General features: G+C 39.3%; 2 protein-coding genes across 2 annotated transcripts; one reads left to right on the plus strand and one right to left on the minus strand.

Moving 5' to 3' along the window:
• The first annotated feature begins 2506 nt into the window (after nucleotides 1–2506).
• wdr45 (WD repeat domain 45) lies at nucleotides 2507–8298 on the plus strand. The gene is made up of 11 exons (XM_069673519.1): nucleotides 2507–2606; nucleotides 2799–2915; nucleotides 3008–3082; nucleotides 3524–3628; nucleotides 3758–3863; nucleotides 3948–4042; nucleotides 4133–4212; nucleotides 4298–4506; nucleotides 5932–6033; nucleotides 6130–6275; nucleotides 7809–8298. The coding sequence occupies exons 2-11, from the start codon at nucleotides 2867–2869 to the stop codon at nucleotides 7916–7918; spliced, it is 1077 nt and encodes a 358-aa protein (XP_069529620.1). The 5' UTR covers nucleotides 2507–2606; nucleotides 2799–2866; the 3' UTR covers nucleotides 7919–8298.
• A 6497-nt stretch (nucleotides 8299–14795) lies between these two features.
• On the minus strand, nucleotides 14796–17268 carry LOC138602248 (L antigen family member 3-like). Its single transcript, XM_069673689.1, has 3 exons — nucleotides 17219–17268; nucleotides 16521–16649; nucleotides 14796–16432 (listed from the first exon to the last, which is right to left on the minus strand). The coding sequence occupies exons 1-3, from the start codon at nucleotides 17266–17268 to the stop codon at nucleotides 16318–16320; spliced, it is 294 nt and encodes a 97-aa protein (XP_069529790.1). The 3' UTR covers nucleotides 14796–16317.
• Nucleotides 17269–18240: the final 972 nt, after the last annotated feature.

An 18240-nucleotide genomic window follows, 5' to 3' on the forward strand; every position in this document is an offset into this window, starting at 1 on the left:
ACGCAGCGGCTGCAGGCTTGACTCCTGCCTTCAGCCCTTTGCTGCATGTCATCCCCCACACGCTCCTCCCCATATTTCCTGTCTCTCTTCAGCTGTCCTATCAATAAAGGCAAAATGGCCCAATCAATTCATCTTTAACTCGGGCTAATGTTAGCTAAATGTTGGTTAACGCTAAGGTTAGTTGTAGGTTATCCAATATAGTGTTTCAACTTGAAATATGGCCTACGTCCCTCGAGAGTTTTACTACACATTGTTTTTTTCAGTTTGTTATCGAGAAGTGGTGAAATTATAACAATTGGTCAAATTCAAGCTGGAACATGGCACAATGACTTTAGCATAGCACAATGACTTTAGCATAGCACAATGACTTAAGCATTCATGCTACTCCAAGAGTGACGTTCCCGGCAAAATGGCTGCCATGTGAGTATAGTGAATTGTATTAAAAATAGGAATACTAGGCCTATTTTAAAAATGTGGTTTATCTAACTTTGACATTTTAATCAAACTTACTTTGGTATGACTATCTTAGAAATGATGCATGACTAATACTTATATTGAATCAATATTTGAAGAAAATCTCAAGTACTGCCTGTTCTCCAAAGTACCCCTACGAGTACTAGTACCCCCATTTGAGAAACACTGCCACAGGAGGTGTAACTCTACACTTGTCAGTGATGATGCAAAAGGGTAATTATCTGAAATCCCAATTCATTTGTACACAGCTTAGGTGTGCAAATATGTCTGTTTACCTTCAGCTTACACAGATTTTCTCCTGTAGTCAAGAGCATTGAGTTTCACTGATTTAACTTCGGATTAAAAATAGTTTTTATAGCCTGGACTCCAACAAAGGGTTCATAAGCAAAGGCTCCATAGAGTGCCTTCATGCTTATAATAAACCAGGAGACCAGATATGCCCCCTCGCCACACAAAATGTCCTGATGGTAATCGTCGACTTTTATAACCAGAGGGCATTTTTATTGGGCATTTTACAGGAGGCGAAAGAATCTTTACTGGTGCAGAAAAACAGCCTGACGGGAACAATCTGAGCGGCTTTGAAGTTTCTCTATTAAAATGATGATTCATCACCGTCCCTGTACATGCTGATCCACACAGGGCCGAACTGTCCTGTGATTTAGATCATATTTGTGACTGCTCTCACACTCAAGATGAGCCAATAGATTGTTGATCTTTAAATGAGTCTTTTTATTATTATACAGAACGTATAAACATCTTGTTTACTCTTTAATTTTCTCACTGTGCAGCATGAGTCTCTCACTGTGACACTTGGCAGGGGTGGAGGAAGTATTCAGGTCATTTAATCTGGAGAAAAAAAGATACCTGAACAACAATGTAAACATCATTTTCAGAGTAAAGTACTGATTGTGCATTAGACTGACTGACATCAACGTATGCTGAATGAACACTTCTTAGGACATCTGACGAGAAGGAGTTTCTTTGTGCAAACTGGACCTTCCTCATCAAATGAGTGTAAATTCATACAGAATGGATTTGCCCTCTTCCACTGTTAAGGTGAAAAAAAACCTAATTACCAGAATTTTCTACATTGTGAGTCTTTTTCTGCCTCTGACTCAGCCGCTGCTTTGAAACGACTTTAACAAAGAGCTTTTCTTCAGCTCTGTCTGCCTCCGTCACCTCTCCTCAGTACAGGTCACAGATCAGATCATACTTTTGGGCCATTTTTCTGCTTTATTTCACAGCTGACAGCATGGAAAAAAGAGGTCTCCAGTCTCCAGACATAATCGAGCCTAGCTGTTCCATCACTGGTGGAAAGAAACTTTGTACATGTGACCTGTTTTAAAGTCTAAATTCAAGGTGCTTTAAGCTTATTTACACCTGTTTTATGCAACTTTATTCTTCTACTGAACCATTTCTATGAGATAAATTTAGTATTTTTCACTTACTCACATCTGATTATTTAGGTTAAATTGAAGGATTAATTGCTCCTTTAAAAAGCAGAATAAATAAAAAACTGTAATACTTGTACTTACTATAGTAAAATATCTGAGTACTTCTTCCATCACTCCCATTAGGCTCAGAGTGAACACAAAAAAATATCATGTACATGGGGTTAGTTAATTTTCTTCTTGTTATGAGACATCCCAGTGTGTTTCAAGATACTTTTTATAAGTTTGATTAAGTTGTATTAAGTGTTATAAAGTTTTAAATTCTTTATTATATTATTATTATATAATTTATTTAAGATGCATAATATATTGTATCATGCCAGTGTTGTATATATTTGTTAAAGTATAAATAATTATTTCAGAAGGGCCAGGCAAAAATGTATATTATTATTATTATTTTTATTAGTAGTAGTAGTAGTAGTAGTAGTATAATAATACTACTAATAATAAATATGTATACAGTCTATGGCAAAATATATATAAAAAATAAATATAAAAGTGCTTTAAAAGTTTCCAAGAATAGGAAGCGGAACAAAACCGGAAGCACATGTCGACTACGTCACGGGTTGAAAACAAAAACAATCGTCGTCTTGCAACATCTCTGTTGTTGTGTTTCACGCAGTTTTTCGTGTTTTAAACGTTTGTAAAACCTTGACATCGTTTCGAGACTTCGTGTTCATGGTGAGACTTTATAGATTTATAAATGTCGAAGTGATAGCGCGACGTAAGTCGCGGTAAATCGTTTTTTTATCTAATGCTAATGTGTGCTAGCTAACTGTAGCTAACATTGCTTAACTGTCAGCTGAAGGCGTCCAGACGAACATTAAGTTTATCTTCTTGCACAGCCGTCATGATGTTTGTGTCCCATCACAGGTTGTCCGTTAAGTCCAGCTGAAGCTGTAGTTCACCGGAAACGTTACGGTAACCGGAGTTTAGCAGCCATGGCTCAGCAGAGAGGAGTAAACAGCCTGCAGTTCAACCAGGACCAGAGTGAGAAGACAGCTAGCATGCTAACTAAGATCCGAGGGCACCAGATAGTTTTTTAGTTTTTTAATATTTATTTTTTCTTTCATGAATAACAGGCTGTTTCTGCTGTGCTATGGAGACAGGGGTCAGGATTTACAACGTGGAGCCGCTGATGGAGAAAGGACACCTGGGTGAGTAGACTGTACTTTGTTTCTCTTGAGTTTGAGTTGAAATAAAAATCAGTACCAGCTAAAAGACTGAATGTATATACTGGTCAGTTTCTTCAGTCTAGTTTTTATAGTTAATATTTTTCCACATGGATCTTTTTGCTGATACTTCCATCAGCTCATATTGTGACAACAAAAAAAGAAAGGATTTGGACAAACCTGTTAGATCACTTTCTATGAATGCAGCCTGATCCATATTAATTAATTCATTTGCCTATTGAGATACCTAAAATATATATTTGCATGACACCAATATTGACTATAGCACTTAGCCAACAGTGATGACAGTCACATGGTTTTCTCACTGTGTACCAATGCAAAGCAGCTCCTGTAATGCTTCAGAAAAACAGCTGTTACTACACTAATGATATTAAAATTATATTTTTTGTCTGTGTGTGTTTTGAGACCACGAGCAGGTGGGCAGTGTGGCTCTGTGCTCCATGCTGCATCGCTCCAACCTGCTGGCCATAGTTGGAGGAGGAGTCAACCCCAAGTTCTCTGAAATATCTGGTGAGTTAGTTTAGAGCAGCGCTGACCTTTATGCTTGTGTGAAAAAATTACATAAAAACTATAAATTCTTAGCACAGAATTAGCGGTATGGAAAGATGAATGGCTTAAACCTGTTTGTTTTCTCCTCAGTGTTGATCTGGGACGATGCCCGAGAGTCCAGAGACCCCAAAGACAAACTGGTGTTGGAGTTCACCTTCACCAAACCGGTTCTGGCTGTTCGCATGAGGCATGACAAGTGAGTGTACTGTTCTGCTGCAGCTAATGAAATACAACAAGTATTACTTAAATATAATAACTATAATTGTGGTTTTCCTTTCAGGATCATCATAGTGTTAAAGAACAGGATCTATGTGTACAGCTTCCCAGATAACCCGGTCAAACTGTTCGAGTTTGACACCAGAGATAACCCCAAAGGTAAAGAGTCTCTGCTGTATGTACATTTGTCTCCATTATGATGAACTGTTAAACATTTCAAATAGACTTAATTCTCATTCTTTCCTGCAGGCCTGTGTGATTTATGTCCCAGTCTGGAGAAACAGCTGCTGGTCTTTCCTGGTCATAAATGCGGCAGCCTGCAGCTGGTTGTAAGTTACAAAAAACAGAAACAAAACACGTTACTTTAGTCGTTCAAACTAAATAGAATTTAAATATAAATGTGTTTTTCTTTAGGACTTGTCGAACACCAAACCCGGTACATCATCTGCCCCGTTTACCATCAACGCTCACCAGAGTGAGATCGCATGCGTGGCGCTGAATCAGCCCGGCAGCGTGGCGGCTTCGGCCTCTCGCAAAGGAACTCTGATCCGCCTGTTTGACACGACGACCAGAGACAAGCTGGTGGAGCTGCGCAGAGGAACTGACCCCGCCACTCTTTACTGGTACGCATCAAAGTAGTGAAGGATAGTTTGTGTTAAAGGCATCTGTACACTTTGAGTGACGTTGGTTTAATAGCGTTTGAAACCAGATGTCCCCACTCTGTTCTTAGGTCTTTTCTAACTGACAAAAAGACAAATTGACTAACTTCCATTTTGCATTGACTGGAAAATGCATGGAGGTGTAAAATTCGTCAGGATTTTTGATGACTGTCTAGCTAGATGAAAAATCTGAAGATGATTTACCCTGAGGAGAAAATGCAGGACTTGATATATTTGAGTCTGGATCAAAGCAGCGGACCGACAGAACGTCTGGCTAAAACAGGAAATAAAAAAGGTTTAAAAACTACGCAGCAAAATCCATGCAACCGAGAAACAAGTTACTATGTTTGTGATGCCGTTTAGAAATCAATTTATAATCAATAGCTAGCATGCTACAATTTGTGGCAGTGGTTGTGTTGCGTGTCTATCCTCCGTTTTCCTCCTCGTGAGTGTAAAAACAAAGAACACAGGCCCATGAAAGAGGCAGATTTATTAAGGACACAATGTTTTGCTTGCTTGTAACAGAATATACCGCAGTATATTGATTTGATGTGTTATACTGTATATTGTATAAACAGATGAACATACACAGCCCTATGCGGCAGAGGTCGAGATAAACTTACTTTGGGTAAAGCTTCAAAAGTGCTGGCTCCTACATTTCAACTCCCACAATGCATCTGTGCATCTTTTTATCAGACCTTCCTGCCTGTAAACAACTATTTTCTTCAAACGATGCCCCTCCAGGCGCTCGGTTATTAAACTGTAGCCTCACAGCTCAAACGGAGGATGTCATCTGGGCTATTTTTCAGACTTTAAAAAACTCCCTGCAGACTCTCAGAAAACATAATTCAACTGTTTCCACACACCAAGAAGTAGCCCTATTAAAATGTTCCACTGAAAAACAACCAGGAGGCTTTTAGTATGACACAGCTGCAGGACATGCAATGTGTTTATCACTGAATTAATGGACGACAACAACAGACGGACATGTTCAGCACTGTCTGGTTTGTGGCTGAGATTCAAGTTTTGCAGGGAGGAAAGTAAACTTTTCAGCAGGTGCTTTAGTGGAACACGTGAATAACAACATCACGAAATACAAAAACTACTTTTGGTCTAACAGAGAAATAAAACTAAGCGCAGCATAAAACCACTGGAGCTTAAGATCATTTGCCAATATGACTTACGTGATGGAGGGTGCTCAAAGAGCGGCTTGATAAAAACGGTTATAAAAAGTTGGAGGCTTTAAAGTAGAAACTAATAATTTAAGTCCATAAAATCCCAACTGTGAGATGGAAAACAAGATCATTTAAATATTTAACACCATAAGTTAAAACATTTTTATTATTGTTGTGTTGCACTTTCATTCTCTTTTCTGCTTTCTTTAAACAGCATCAACTTCAGCCACGACTCCTCCTTTCTGTGCGCCTCCAGTGACAAAGGCACCGTTCACATCTTTGCACTCAAAGACACCAAACTGAACCGCCGCTCTGCGTAAGACCAAACTCTGACTTCTCATCACGTTTCTTTAACCCCCAAACTGCTCTTAGTGGTTCAAAACGTGGCTCTTCTTTCCTCTGTCTGTCGCAGCCTGGCTCGTGTGGGGAAGGTGGGGCCTGTGATTGGTCAGTACGTGGACAGTCAGTGGTCGTTGGCCAGCTTCACCGTGCCGGCCGAGTGTGCCTGTATCTGTGCTTTTGGAAAGAACACGTCCAAGAACGTCAACTCCGTCATCGGTGAGGAAACGGCGTGAAAACACACACGTTTGTTTTTGTCTCTGGATGGATTTCATGTGGACGCAGATCACAACAATCACCAAACATTTCTTATTTAATGATAATTTGTTTCTCGTATTTGGTTTCTTAGCACACATTGAATTATTAACCTGAGCAAAGAAACCACAGTTTGAAACAGACTCATATTATCGACAGGATTTTCACATTTTAAAGTCAACTTCTTATACAAGATATTGCATCTTTGCTTGTATCACAAAAAGGCTCTGAAGCTATGATACCAACAAAGAAAAACAGCATCCCAAAATAAGAGTGCAGGAAAACAGCTGAAGAGATGCAAGAAATCATCTATTCATTGATTATTTATTATTGCGTAATTTAATCACCAACTACTTTGATAATCGGTTCAGTCAGATAAAGTACATTTTAGTGGGAAGAAAGTCCCATTTTTTGATACTTTGATACCACGCGTTTTAAAACGATGCGATCTGTTATTTTTGACGTTCAATAGCACCAAAGGTACCAAAGCTTAAAAAAAACAGCAGATCTACAGTCAGACTTTCAACCCAGCAAAAAAGAGAGAGCAGCTGTGGTCGAGCGACAGACAGGAAGTGAAGAGAGCGAGCGCCGTAAATGTAAATAAAGCAGTGAAACAGAAATAAGCAGCACAACAACGTCCCGACCTGCAGACTATCGGCTCTGAGCCGAAGCCTGGACGATTATTGACACCCAGAAACGTCCCAAAGTTAGAAGAAAAACAGACTAAACACTTCTTATGTTAATGATTGATGATGAGGGGGGATGCTATATTTCATTATGGATCTGAATAATATCAAATAAAATGAATGAACATTTTTTGCTGCTCATTAAGCCTTTCATTACGGACATCACTACTGTTTTGTACCAGCACTGTGATCACCCCATTTTTGGTACCTAACAGTTCCTTTATTGTTACCGTGGTAACGAAACAGGTATCTAGTTCCATTTTTTACTCGTATCTTAACAAAGTTTAAAATTCTGGCATCGTAACATCACTAAGATTTTCTTCTTCCTCTGATATCTTTGAGTCGTGAAAAGACATGATCAGTGTTTGCCCTAAGTCAAAGGACTTTTTTATTAATCAAGAAACATGAGACACAGGATGATAATTAACATGAACTCAGTCATCAGCTGCAGCCCTTACGTTCTCTATACGTTCATGTTCTACATCATTTTCACTCCCTGTGTCTTTTGCACCCAAGTGGAGAGAGAAATTAGCCTTCATTTGAATTTCCTCTTGTTGAAATTCCATCTTTTAAGTCAAATGTTTTATCATCCTCCAAATTTCCTCCCTGCAGCCACACTTCAGATGGCAGTGCTCACTCATTACTGGTCCAATCACTTCAAATGTTTGCCAACAGTTCGAGTTGTTTGTGTCCGACAGAGACATGAGCTCCAGACTGTGTCCTCCTCTTTGTTGTATCACACCACTCGACTCAGCGTTGCTTGAAAACAAACAAAGCTGTAATTAAACTTGTCGTCTCTCCCCTCCTGCAGCCATATGTGTGGACGGGACCTTCCATAAGTACGTGTTCACCCCCGACGGAAACTGCAACCGAGAGGCCTTCGACGTGTATCTGGATATATGCGATGACGACGACTTCTGAGGCCTCTTCGCAAACATTACTGGAAGGGCAGAGACGTGAGGAAGAGGAGACACGAGGAGGAGGAACGATGACAAATGGAAATGACTGCAGTTAATGATGATTGTTCTGTTCTGGAGACAGATGGGAAACGGCCTCAGACAGAGAATCACAGACTTTACGCTGCTTTGGCCTCATGATCCTTAGTGTTTGTAATCAGTCGTATCTACAGTATGTAGCAGTGTGGATATAAATACAGTTTTATATTAGCCTGTAAGCTCTTTGCTTCGTGAGTCTGACTGGTTGGTGTGAAAAAAGAAACCCTCAAAAATACACTTAAACCTCGGAAGGGATTTATTGTATTTATGACACAAGTCAAACTGAAATTAAAACTTGTTTTTGCTAAGAAATCAGATTATTCATCTCTGGTGTTTGTTTTGAGTCGTTTACTCATTTGGTCAAATTTTTAATTACAAAAAGACAAGTGTGTTAACGAGAGCTGCAACTGACAGTTATTCTCATCAAACACTGACGAATACTTTTTGCTGTATAAAATGTCAAAAAGGCGCCTTTTTGAAAAGTAACAAATCTTGGCGTGTAAAAAATTGGTACCATAAAGATTTGACAGTTTTGCGTGAAAAAACGATCTAACTGGTCGGCAGTTAATTTCCCTTTTGTAACAACTGATACAATAGTTGACAGATAGTTGCAGCTCTAGCACAAACAGAAGTGTCTTCACTTGCTTTAAGACTTCATCTAGGTACAAGCTACGTAAAATGACAAGAGTAAATGGAGTCCTTCTTTTTGGAGTCAAGAACAATCAATAGCCCCTTTTACACTGCCGGTTCAAGGGGGGATGATTACCCCTCTGTTACATCTCGTCTTCTATGTAAAACACACAGAGGCAGAATGGTGGGGCGAAGTCGGAGGTACTAACAGAGGCGAAACAGCATCAGTGTAAACGGCAGAACCGGCAGGCCAGAACAGCACCACGTGTGTGTTTGTTTACAAGTCGTGCACGTTTTGTTTCTGCTGTAAAAACACACACTGGGGCGGCTTTACGGCGGCGTTGCTTTGTCCAATGTAAAATGACGAAGGCGTCGTAGCAGCGGCGCTTCGTTTTGCCGCTGTGGTGGAATTGCAACGTAAAAAGAGCTAATGAGGGAACAGTTTGAGATGTTGTGATATCCGCTGAACTTTTCCCCTTTTTTGATGAGAACATTTACATGAATCACAAAACAGTCTGTTCCATTGAAGGCTTCAGCCAATGAGCAGACACAAAGAACACAGCTTGCCTACCTGAGCTCAGTTATCAACACCTTTTTTTCTTAATTGTTCAATACGTATACGTGGAAGTCAAGTAACAAGTATTTACTGTCCCACGGTGGCTTACATGCTGGACAGTGCCTGCCGAGATAGAACTCCCTTTCAAAAAGCAAACTGTTGTTTTACATTTTATTTTCTGTACAAATGAAACAGAGAAGATACAGCGTGTTTATTTCTGAGCTTTAGAAGTGCTAGTAGTTGGATTTTTTTACATTTAGACATTGCCAGGCAAACAGTTTCACCCTGTGTTCAGTCTTTATGCTAAGTTCAGCTATTCAGCTGATGGCTTTGGACTTGTCATGAATGTTGATATACAAAATGGTGTGTCAGAATAGAAACGAACATCCCAAAGAGCTAAGATGTCAACGAAACGGTATGTAAAGAGTAAAACACAGGGGGCCTAATGTTGAGCCTTGTGGGACACCTTACTGAATGATCTGGGGACTTTTGAAACCATCAACAACAAAAGTCTGAACTCTGAAATATCTGTAAACAGAATTATAAACCAAGATAAAATAAAAGCAGCAATATGACAATTTTCTGAATCAAAAGGCGGATCGACGAAAAGTGAAGCTCAGTGTTTTTTGATAAGCCAGGACAGCGACTCCAGTGGCCCTCTGATACAAAAACAAATGCAACACTAAGACTGCAGAGCTCGACTGAGAAGCCAGTGTGCTTTAAAAGTGCATGTTATTTGGTTTTAAAGATGGACAGTGGGAGTCTCTCGCAGATCACTGCAGCATCTTTGGTGTCACTTCACTGCACTTCAGATTACGTGTCAACACCTCAATGACACAGTCAGGACTAAGAAGTGTTGACTTTAAACGCCCCTTTAGCAAGATGCACCAGTAAAAATACAGAATCAGCAAAAGGTCTTTAATCTTCGTTAAGCTCCTCCTCGAGGGCACACGCATCATGAGCTGTGAAGTCATTCTTCCACACTGCTGATAATGTCTGAACTTCATTTCTCTGACTTTGCAGAAAAGTAAATGTTACATTATTTGGTTAAAGAGCAGTTTGGAATAATTAGATTGAAGCATGAATGAGACCGTTATTACTGCACTAAAAGCTTCAATGACTCCAAAATGTAATTACAGCCTGCTCCAGGCTGTTGTTAAGCGCAATTATTTAAAAGATTTATTCGTCATATTTTTGTTTTGTATTCTAATGATTCCTCTAAAAAGGGGATAATATGAGATACAGATTTTACTGTTACTCAGTTATGTTTATTTTTCTGACTTTTATTCAGTTTTTGCATTTTTTCAGCAACCTGTTCCTGGTCGTGATGAAAAACATTTCAAAAACGTTTCTGAACGTCTCCAGTAGATGTGTTCATCCTGCAGCAGTGAAACAGGGTGTAACATAATCCTTGATGGGTCAAAGGTCGTCCACTAAAAGTTGTTGTTGTTTCCACTGACAGGCTCAGATTGTTATTCTAAGTGTGTGACAACATGACAGAAAGGATCCCTACAGAGATAGACCTTTTTGTTACAGAGGAAGATGATTGTTTTAACCACACAGACGTTACATCGCTCTCTGCAAACACACCAGACTCCATTGACAAAAAACGTAATTTTAACTCACAGAACACAGGAGGTGCTGGTCTACTGCTGCCTAGATCACTTCATTTGTTTGTGTTGTGATTTGACTTTAATGGTTGTTTGGATCCAACACAGTATTTGTGCAACACACACTATCAGAAACAAACTAACCGTCTGAGGCAGAGGTAGACCAGCAACTACTGTGTTCTGTGAGGGAAAATTACTGCTTTTGTAAATGGAGTCTGGTACTCGGGGCTCCGGTTAGTTTAGCCTATAGCAAAATGTTCCTAAGGTCTGAAACATAAAGAACTCACTTTAAGAATAAAAAGTGTTAAAGAAAATGGCTTTCAGAGAGAAATATAAAACATCTGCATTCACATAGCTGTAAATCCAATCACTACAACACAACAGCCTTATTTTGAACCCTTATGACACAGGCCAAAAGCAAAACTGGTTGACAAACAATGAAGCACCAAAACAGAAAGTTCTCTATTCAATCAGGTGTGTTAAAAGTCCAAGCGCAAGCAAAGTAGAAACAGAAAAAGGTTCCATTTCAAAACTCCAGTCCATGTTTTCCAATTGAATAAATCCCCCAAACATGTATAAACACCTGTTCAACTATCAGTTTAGTTATGTTCAAATCACTGACAAAACAATCACTTTTGTTCTATTCAATTTGGGTTATTAGTAAAGAAACTAATAGTATAGAAAGAGGGGAAACTAAAATATATTAATTACGATTTTTTACCTGAATTAGAGGCAGTCAATGGAGATACCTGCAAGTCTTGAGAGGGCCTTAAATCCATTCCGGGTTTTCCGCCGAGTCATCTGCTGAAGCGAACTCCAAGAAAGACCGAGGATTAAATGTCCGGAAGTTTGAGCAAAGGAGCAACACAAATGTTCGTTTAACGCGAACTGTAAACAAGAAAAGAAGTTGGACGTCAAACAGCCGAGAGGACTGTCTCACCGCTCCGCCATCTTGGATTTCGGCGCGATGGTGATTTAAAAGAAAGGTGAGTGAAATGATTGGTTAATGAGTGGAGGTGTGTCCGTGACAGAGACAGTGTGGACCAGTTATATCTTCACCTGCTGGGGAAGCGATAGTAGATCGATAGAGCTTGAATAAAGGGACTTTCCACCGCTGAGGTCGGTTTCTAATGTTCCTTACTTTAACTTACCTCAACTTAGCTTTTCAAACAAACCAAGAACAAAACGTCTTCTGCTTTAGGTTTAACAAATACAAAAAAGTACAGACATAAAACTCAAATGAAAACACTTTAATTCGATATAAACAGGGTTATTTCAAATTAACTGAAGTATAAAAATGAGAATAAGAATAATAAAGATCTTTCTTGTCTTTAACAAGTTTCAGTGACTTCAGAGTTTTAATTAATTCCAATTACTTTCACTCAAACAGCTTATGTTCTCTGCAGATGTTCCTCCAGGTGTTGCAGAATAATAACACGTCCTCTCTTATTAAATGTACCTGAATCCACCTTAATGACCCTGAGCCTGTCGTACCTGTGTTGCAGTTCTGCACAGACCCCTCTCTGTCATTTTAAATGCTGTCCTCTGTCCCTGCCCTCACATTCACGTTGACATATCAAAGCTTTGGTTTGAGCCGCTCTGTTAATTCACAGTAGTGGCTTATATTGAGCTTTTCACAGGCACTTGTCATTAGTGAAAGTGGGATGATGTTTAAATGTCAGAGATGATGAGTCACTTGTTTGAAAACAAACCTGAAAAATGCTTTTTTAATAAGCGCTGTGGCCTCCACTTCATTCAAACCTGAATGTCTGTTTTACTACTAAAGTGTGTGTTTATATAACAGATATAAATATGAACCAATGGGAACACGTTACCCACTTTGCTCACATACTGTGATGTTTTATTGGAATACCTGTATTACTGCAGAGACCGTTTTTATGTGATGTGTTTTATATCACCTCTGTGTCAAAAGAACATCCACCCATTATCTATACCACTTACTGCAGGGGAGGTCGCCTGTCAATCACAGGGCTGACAAGAGAACATTTCACGCTCACACTTTGAGTCACCAGTGAACCTAACGAGCATGTCTCTGGACTGTGGGAGGAAGCCGGAGTACCCAGAGAGAACCCACGCATGCACAGGGAGAACATGCAGACTAATACAGAAAGGACCACTACTTCTGAACCGGGATTTGAACCAGGTACCCTTTAACTGTAGGATGAAAGCACTAACCACTGCACCACCATGCAGCCCTCAGATGAACAACAAGTACCATCAGCTATCTAGAAATGTATTAGAATATGTTCTGATGCTTACCACTCACACCATCTTACATTAGCTTGTTAGCATGCTAACATCTGCTCTAAACACAGAGAACAGCTGAGGTTGACGATAACGCCATTAGCTCTGCAGGTATTCGGTCATAAACTAAAGAATTGGACTCATTAAAATGTTGACCTGATGATGGCGCTAGAGAAAAGAAGACTACATAAAGTTATCCGTTCAGTTTTCCAGATCCATCAATGTCACGTTGGGATATCTCACAGGATATTTGAAAACTTCAAAATGAATGTCTGATTCTAATTTCATGACAAAACATCCAAAAGTTATTGACATATTTCGGTTTGGACACAGCAGTACTGACCTCCACACAGCCGTGACGTAAGCGTGAATACAAACACATTCAAAACATTTTTTTACGACCGTTTTTAAAGTAAAAAAATAAAGAGCATGTCAGCCCATTGTATTCGTCCATTTGCTGCACAGTCGGCCTTCTCTCTGCCACAGTCATGACGTCTGATACCCCGGCTCTTTGTCCCTCAGAGGGAAACAATAATGAACATTAATGCACACACACACACACACACAATGTGAGACTGCAGCTCATACAAGCTGCTTTCTGCTCATTTCAAGTCACTTCTCTCTCATTAAAAACATCCTTTTTCAGACCTCTCACCAGCTTCACGTTGTTAAAAGATTGATGCAGAGCCGCTGTTAGAGTGGACAATAGTTCTGAGCCACAATGCTTATCTGGGTTATTAAAAACATTAGCTCAAAGGAGGACATTTATAAAAGGATAACAGTGTCGGTGGTGTCTGGGTTTAACACGTTTGAATATGAGGGATAAACTAATTCAAAAGAATTATTCAAAAAGCAAAGTTAAAGAAGCTCACAGCTTTTTGTTACTCCACTTTTGTTTGTCACGAGATGTTATGGCATTAAATTAGACCAAAGTAGATGGAAGTACGACGCTTGTGTGATATTCTATCTGACAATACAGAAATCTAAAGAGAATGTGGAGCCAGATTTTTATAAATGCAGGTAAATTTAATCCTGACTGAGTGCATTTTGAGTCCTGCAGTACAGAACTACCTCTAACAATAAGACATTTTAAGATACGAGTGCATGTAGCTGAAAATACACACCACTGGTTTAAACCTGGGACCAGTTCAGAACAGGACTCATGCTGGGTTAAATTCGGTTCACGTATAATCCAGCTCCTCAATCACAATTCTCTTGAACCTTCACCTTTTTGACCCTCTCTTTGTTAACACCTGCCTTTGTCTCCGTCTGTGGTATGGAAAAAAGTTGTGACATTTTCAAGGGGCTCTGGTGTTTGTACACGGCAGCTTCTACTGCTTCTTTTATAATGAGCAATAAAACAAAAAATAAATATTGTTTTAGTCTCACCCAAATACCATAACAAACAAAGCTTCTTTTCTTCAGGGAGACCATTAAACTGTTTTTAACAGCTGCTGATAATGTACTTGAACGCACCTCTGCACACAGGAACTAGCAATATGTCTCCTGTGACAGTTGTTCTATGTTATATTCTGTCATTAGGTTATCATCACTCATGCATTCATGTAAAAACAGGATGTTTCGGTTGGAGCTCATTTTGAAGTTTTTAAATTATTAATGATTTGTTTTATTAATCGACGGTTTGGTTTTGGAGTGAACGAAGAAAATGACATGAAAAGAAAAGTACGAGCACCTCACACTTGTATGAAGGAAGAGAACTTAAATGTTACATTTCAGGACTGATGAGACAAAACTCGTCGTATATGTTTGACATATTGAACAGAAACGTTTTTATTGCAACTTAAATGCATCATAAATCATGTCGTTCTGTTAGACTCCTATTTTTCTTCATTACAAGGAGACACAGCAGGACTTTTGAAATCCATGTGATTCAACCTGACAGCTCAGATGAAACAATAAGATCTGTGGAGTAATTCTTTTAATGACTCTTCTTCTATAAAGTCCTGAAGCCGTTATTATTCTTATAATGTAGCACTTTAAGTAACTCCAGGCTTTTATTGTGAAGTGAAGAGAGTGTTTCCAGGAGGGATATTAGATCATCTCTCCGTGTCGTCTGAACTTTCATTATGACTCTGTCAGTTTTGCGGCTCTCTGCGACACTTCATTTCCTTTTCACTGTGAAGTGTTCACGTTATTACCGTCAGTCAGACAAAAGTGTTGCAAGTGTTGAAATGAGTTTGATCGAATTAAGTTCTGATTTTGGATTCAATTGTTTCCACATATGAAGACACACGAGAAGAGTTTTAATAACTTTAACAGAGAAGTGTGGTGTTTTTATTCTTCTGGGAGTAAAGGGACGTGTTTGGGTTGAGCTGAGAAACCAAATCAGATCAAAAGAAACTTGTGGATTATTTTTCTTTTATCATGCAGCTCCCTCTGCTGGTCTGTCACTGTAATGAGCTACTGTGTAATATAGATAGAGGAAAATCACATTGAAAAAGGAAATTCTGATATTTGAAATGTCCAATTAAAGTGCTTATTGGCCTACAAAAGTGTTGAAATGTAACTTACTACTGAAATGACATTCCTTGTATACCATTTTGAGTTTGCTGTACCTCACTTGAGTATTTAAAATGTATGCTACTTTACACTTCTATTAATCTATATCTCAGAGGGAAATGTTAAGAATGTAAGTCAAATAATATCTCTGTTTTGGTCTCCACCACCTCCTGAGGGAAACATCTGTCTGCTTAATACCTCACTGTGTTCACCAGCTTGTGTCTAACAGTGTCTGTCTGCTGTTTGCTGCTGAGCAGGTGTACAGTGGCCTCTACAGCTTTTTCTCTGAGAACACTGAGAGACTGAACCAGAACTGTACACAAGAAGCTTAAAGATTGTGTGTACAGTATTTTACGGTATTGGTGCAAAGTCCTCTCATATGATTTGTTTTGTTAAATATTGGATTTGACAAATAAATCCTCATATTTGAGGTTGTAACCAGAGAATTTTTTGAGTTGACAAACACCTCATGTCAGCTCCAGAGAGCTGTTGGTCGGGAGAGCCTTTTATTTTCCCAAAGAATATCTAAGAAAAGACCAAACCACGGTGGAAGAGCCAGCCCATCAAGACACAGACAATCAGATTTTCTGTTTTTAAAAAAAGACAGTCGCACAGCTAAAGCTGCCAGCTGCCAGAGTTCCTTTTCCAATCTTCAGAGTTTTAAACTGTTTGTCTTTCAGAGTCATTTCCAGAGATTAAAACTCCAGAGGAGGATCAGAACAGTCCTGATTAATCAGTCAGGCTTCACTGTGGAACAGGAGGACCAAACATCTCCATGGTCTCCACAACGAGCGACAGATGATCCAGAAACGAGTTCACAGACACTCTGAGGATCCGAGCTTCATCCGCGCTCCACCGCCTGAAACACACGAAGAAGAAGTGGTTCAACAGAAAGCCAAAGAAGAACGATAAAGCTGAAGACAAGAGAAGCAGAGTTGTTTTCTCACACAGAGAGCATGCTGCCCGACACTGTGAGCTGTTTGCTGATGCCTCCTCTCCTCGGTTCTTTGTCAGGAGACAGAGAGCGCAGAGCGATGGTGGCCTCACGGGAAGACGGGAAGGGGACGTCCAGAGAACTGTAGGAGGGTCAAGGAAGACCAGAGGAGCACGCTGATGTTTGGACAAGAAACATCTACAGCATCTCCTCGAACTGACAGCAGCCATCTTCTCTAGTATAATAGGCTATACAGCATAAAAAGTACTTTTTTACTTTCATTTAATTCTGAAAGCAGGACTTTTTGAGTTTTTACTCTACTGTATTACTGTTTTAACCTGAGTACAGTCCACCACTGTCTTCAGTATTTAGAATCAGCATACAGGCTAAACACAGAGCGACAATAACAAACCTGTTAGAGTAGCTGTGATGAAAATATGAATAACAAATTATTCCATGAGATAAAACACTCATTTACAACATTAACAAACCCTTAATAAAATCATACTGATACTTTATCGTTAAAACTAGTATTCATCTGCCTGTAAATCACAGTGAAACTACAGAGCTAACATTAGCTAGATACATGTGTGGTTTAAAGCTAACTGTTAACCGTTATCGTGTCATTTTCCATTAATTAAAATCAAACTACAACTTTAAAACACAAACATGATGCAAAGATTAGAATGCGGAGCTGATATTACAGGATACAACTCCAGTTTGCCTGTTCCTTGATTGAATTCTCCGTCTACCGCCGCCATCGTGCTTGTTGTATTGAAGTAACTGCAGTTTCCGCAGAAGAAGAAGCACTTCCGGCTCAAACTCGTCTTCTTTTCTTATCGCAGAGCAGAGACGGTGACAGCGCCCTGATGACCCCCAGCGGCGGAGAGCAGTCATACACCAGTCCAACAGCAGAAATGACAAGGCGAAAGGGAGAAAATACACGAAATAACTATAAAATAACATAACATATGATTAAAATAAAAAAATATCTATACCGCCATCGTCGTATTTTACTTTTTACTACGATATAATTATCTGAAAACTTTAGTTAACGAACAAAATAAAGATTTTTACGTAAAAATATGTTTTGTTATAAAATAAACTACTCAATAGTTTATACAAGTACAGCTGAAATGAAACGTTAATTATTCGATTGGTAGATTAATACAAATATATTGGCAGCTATTTTTTTAAAAAAATCAGCGTTGAAGTCTTGTTAGTATATAAAAAACATGATAGCAGCTTCTTTGAATGATCTGATATATTTTGAATGAATTGTAATAATTTAAAGGGTATTGCAATGATAGTGAAGGTGTATTATGACGATATTTGTCACTATTTTCACAAACAATCAATTAAATCAGGGAGAGAACAATCAACAGATAAACCCAGAAATATCAATTAGTTGCAGTCCTGCAAAATAGATGCTTTTTTCTCCACACCTGGACTTTTATTTTGTAGGAGTGCTGTCAAACTCAGCTGTGCGCATCTGCGAGTCGCTTCATCCTCCGAGAGTCAAACTGCTGAAGCTCAGTCAGTGTGTGTGACTCTGGTCATCGCTGCTTTTTATGAAGAACCATGAAATCGCCTGCACGTGTTTATTCCTGAATAAATCTGTTTATTTATTAGAAGCAGAAACCGTCCGAGGAGCAGCTCTCCTCCTCCGGCTGGACTCCTCTTACTACAGCAGCGTTTTAACGATCCGGACTTCACACCGACAGAGTGAGTAC

Source organism: Semicossyphus pulcher, unplaced genomic scaffold (assembly GCF_022749685.1).
Source record: "Semicossyphus pulcher isolate SPU_LCO1_2020_fin unplaced genomic scaffold, fSemPul1.0.p SCAF_22, whole genome shotgun sequence".
Lineage (NCBI taxonomy): Eukaryota > Metazoa > Chordata > Actinopteri > Labriformes > Labridae > Semicossyphus > Semicossyphus pulcher.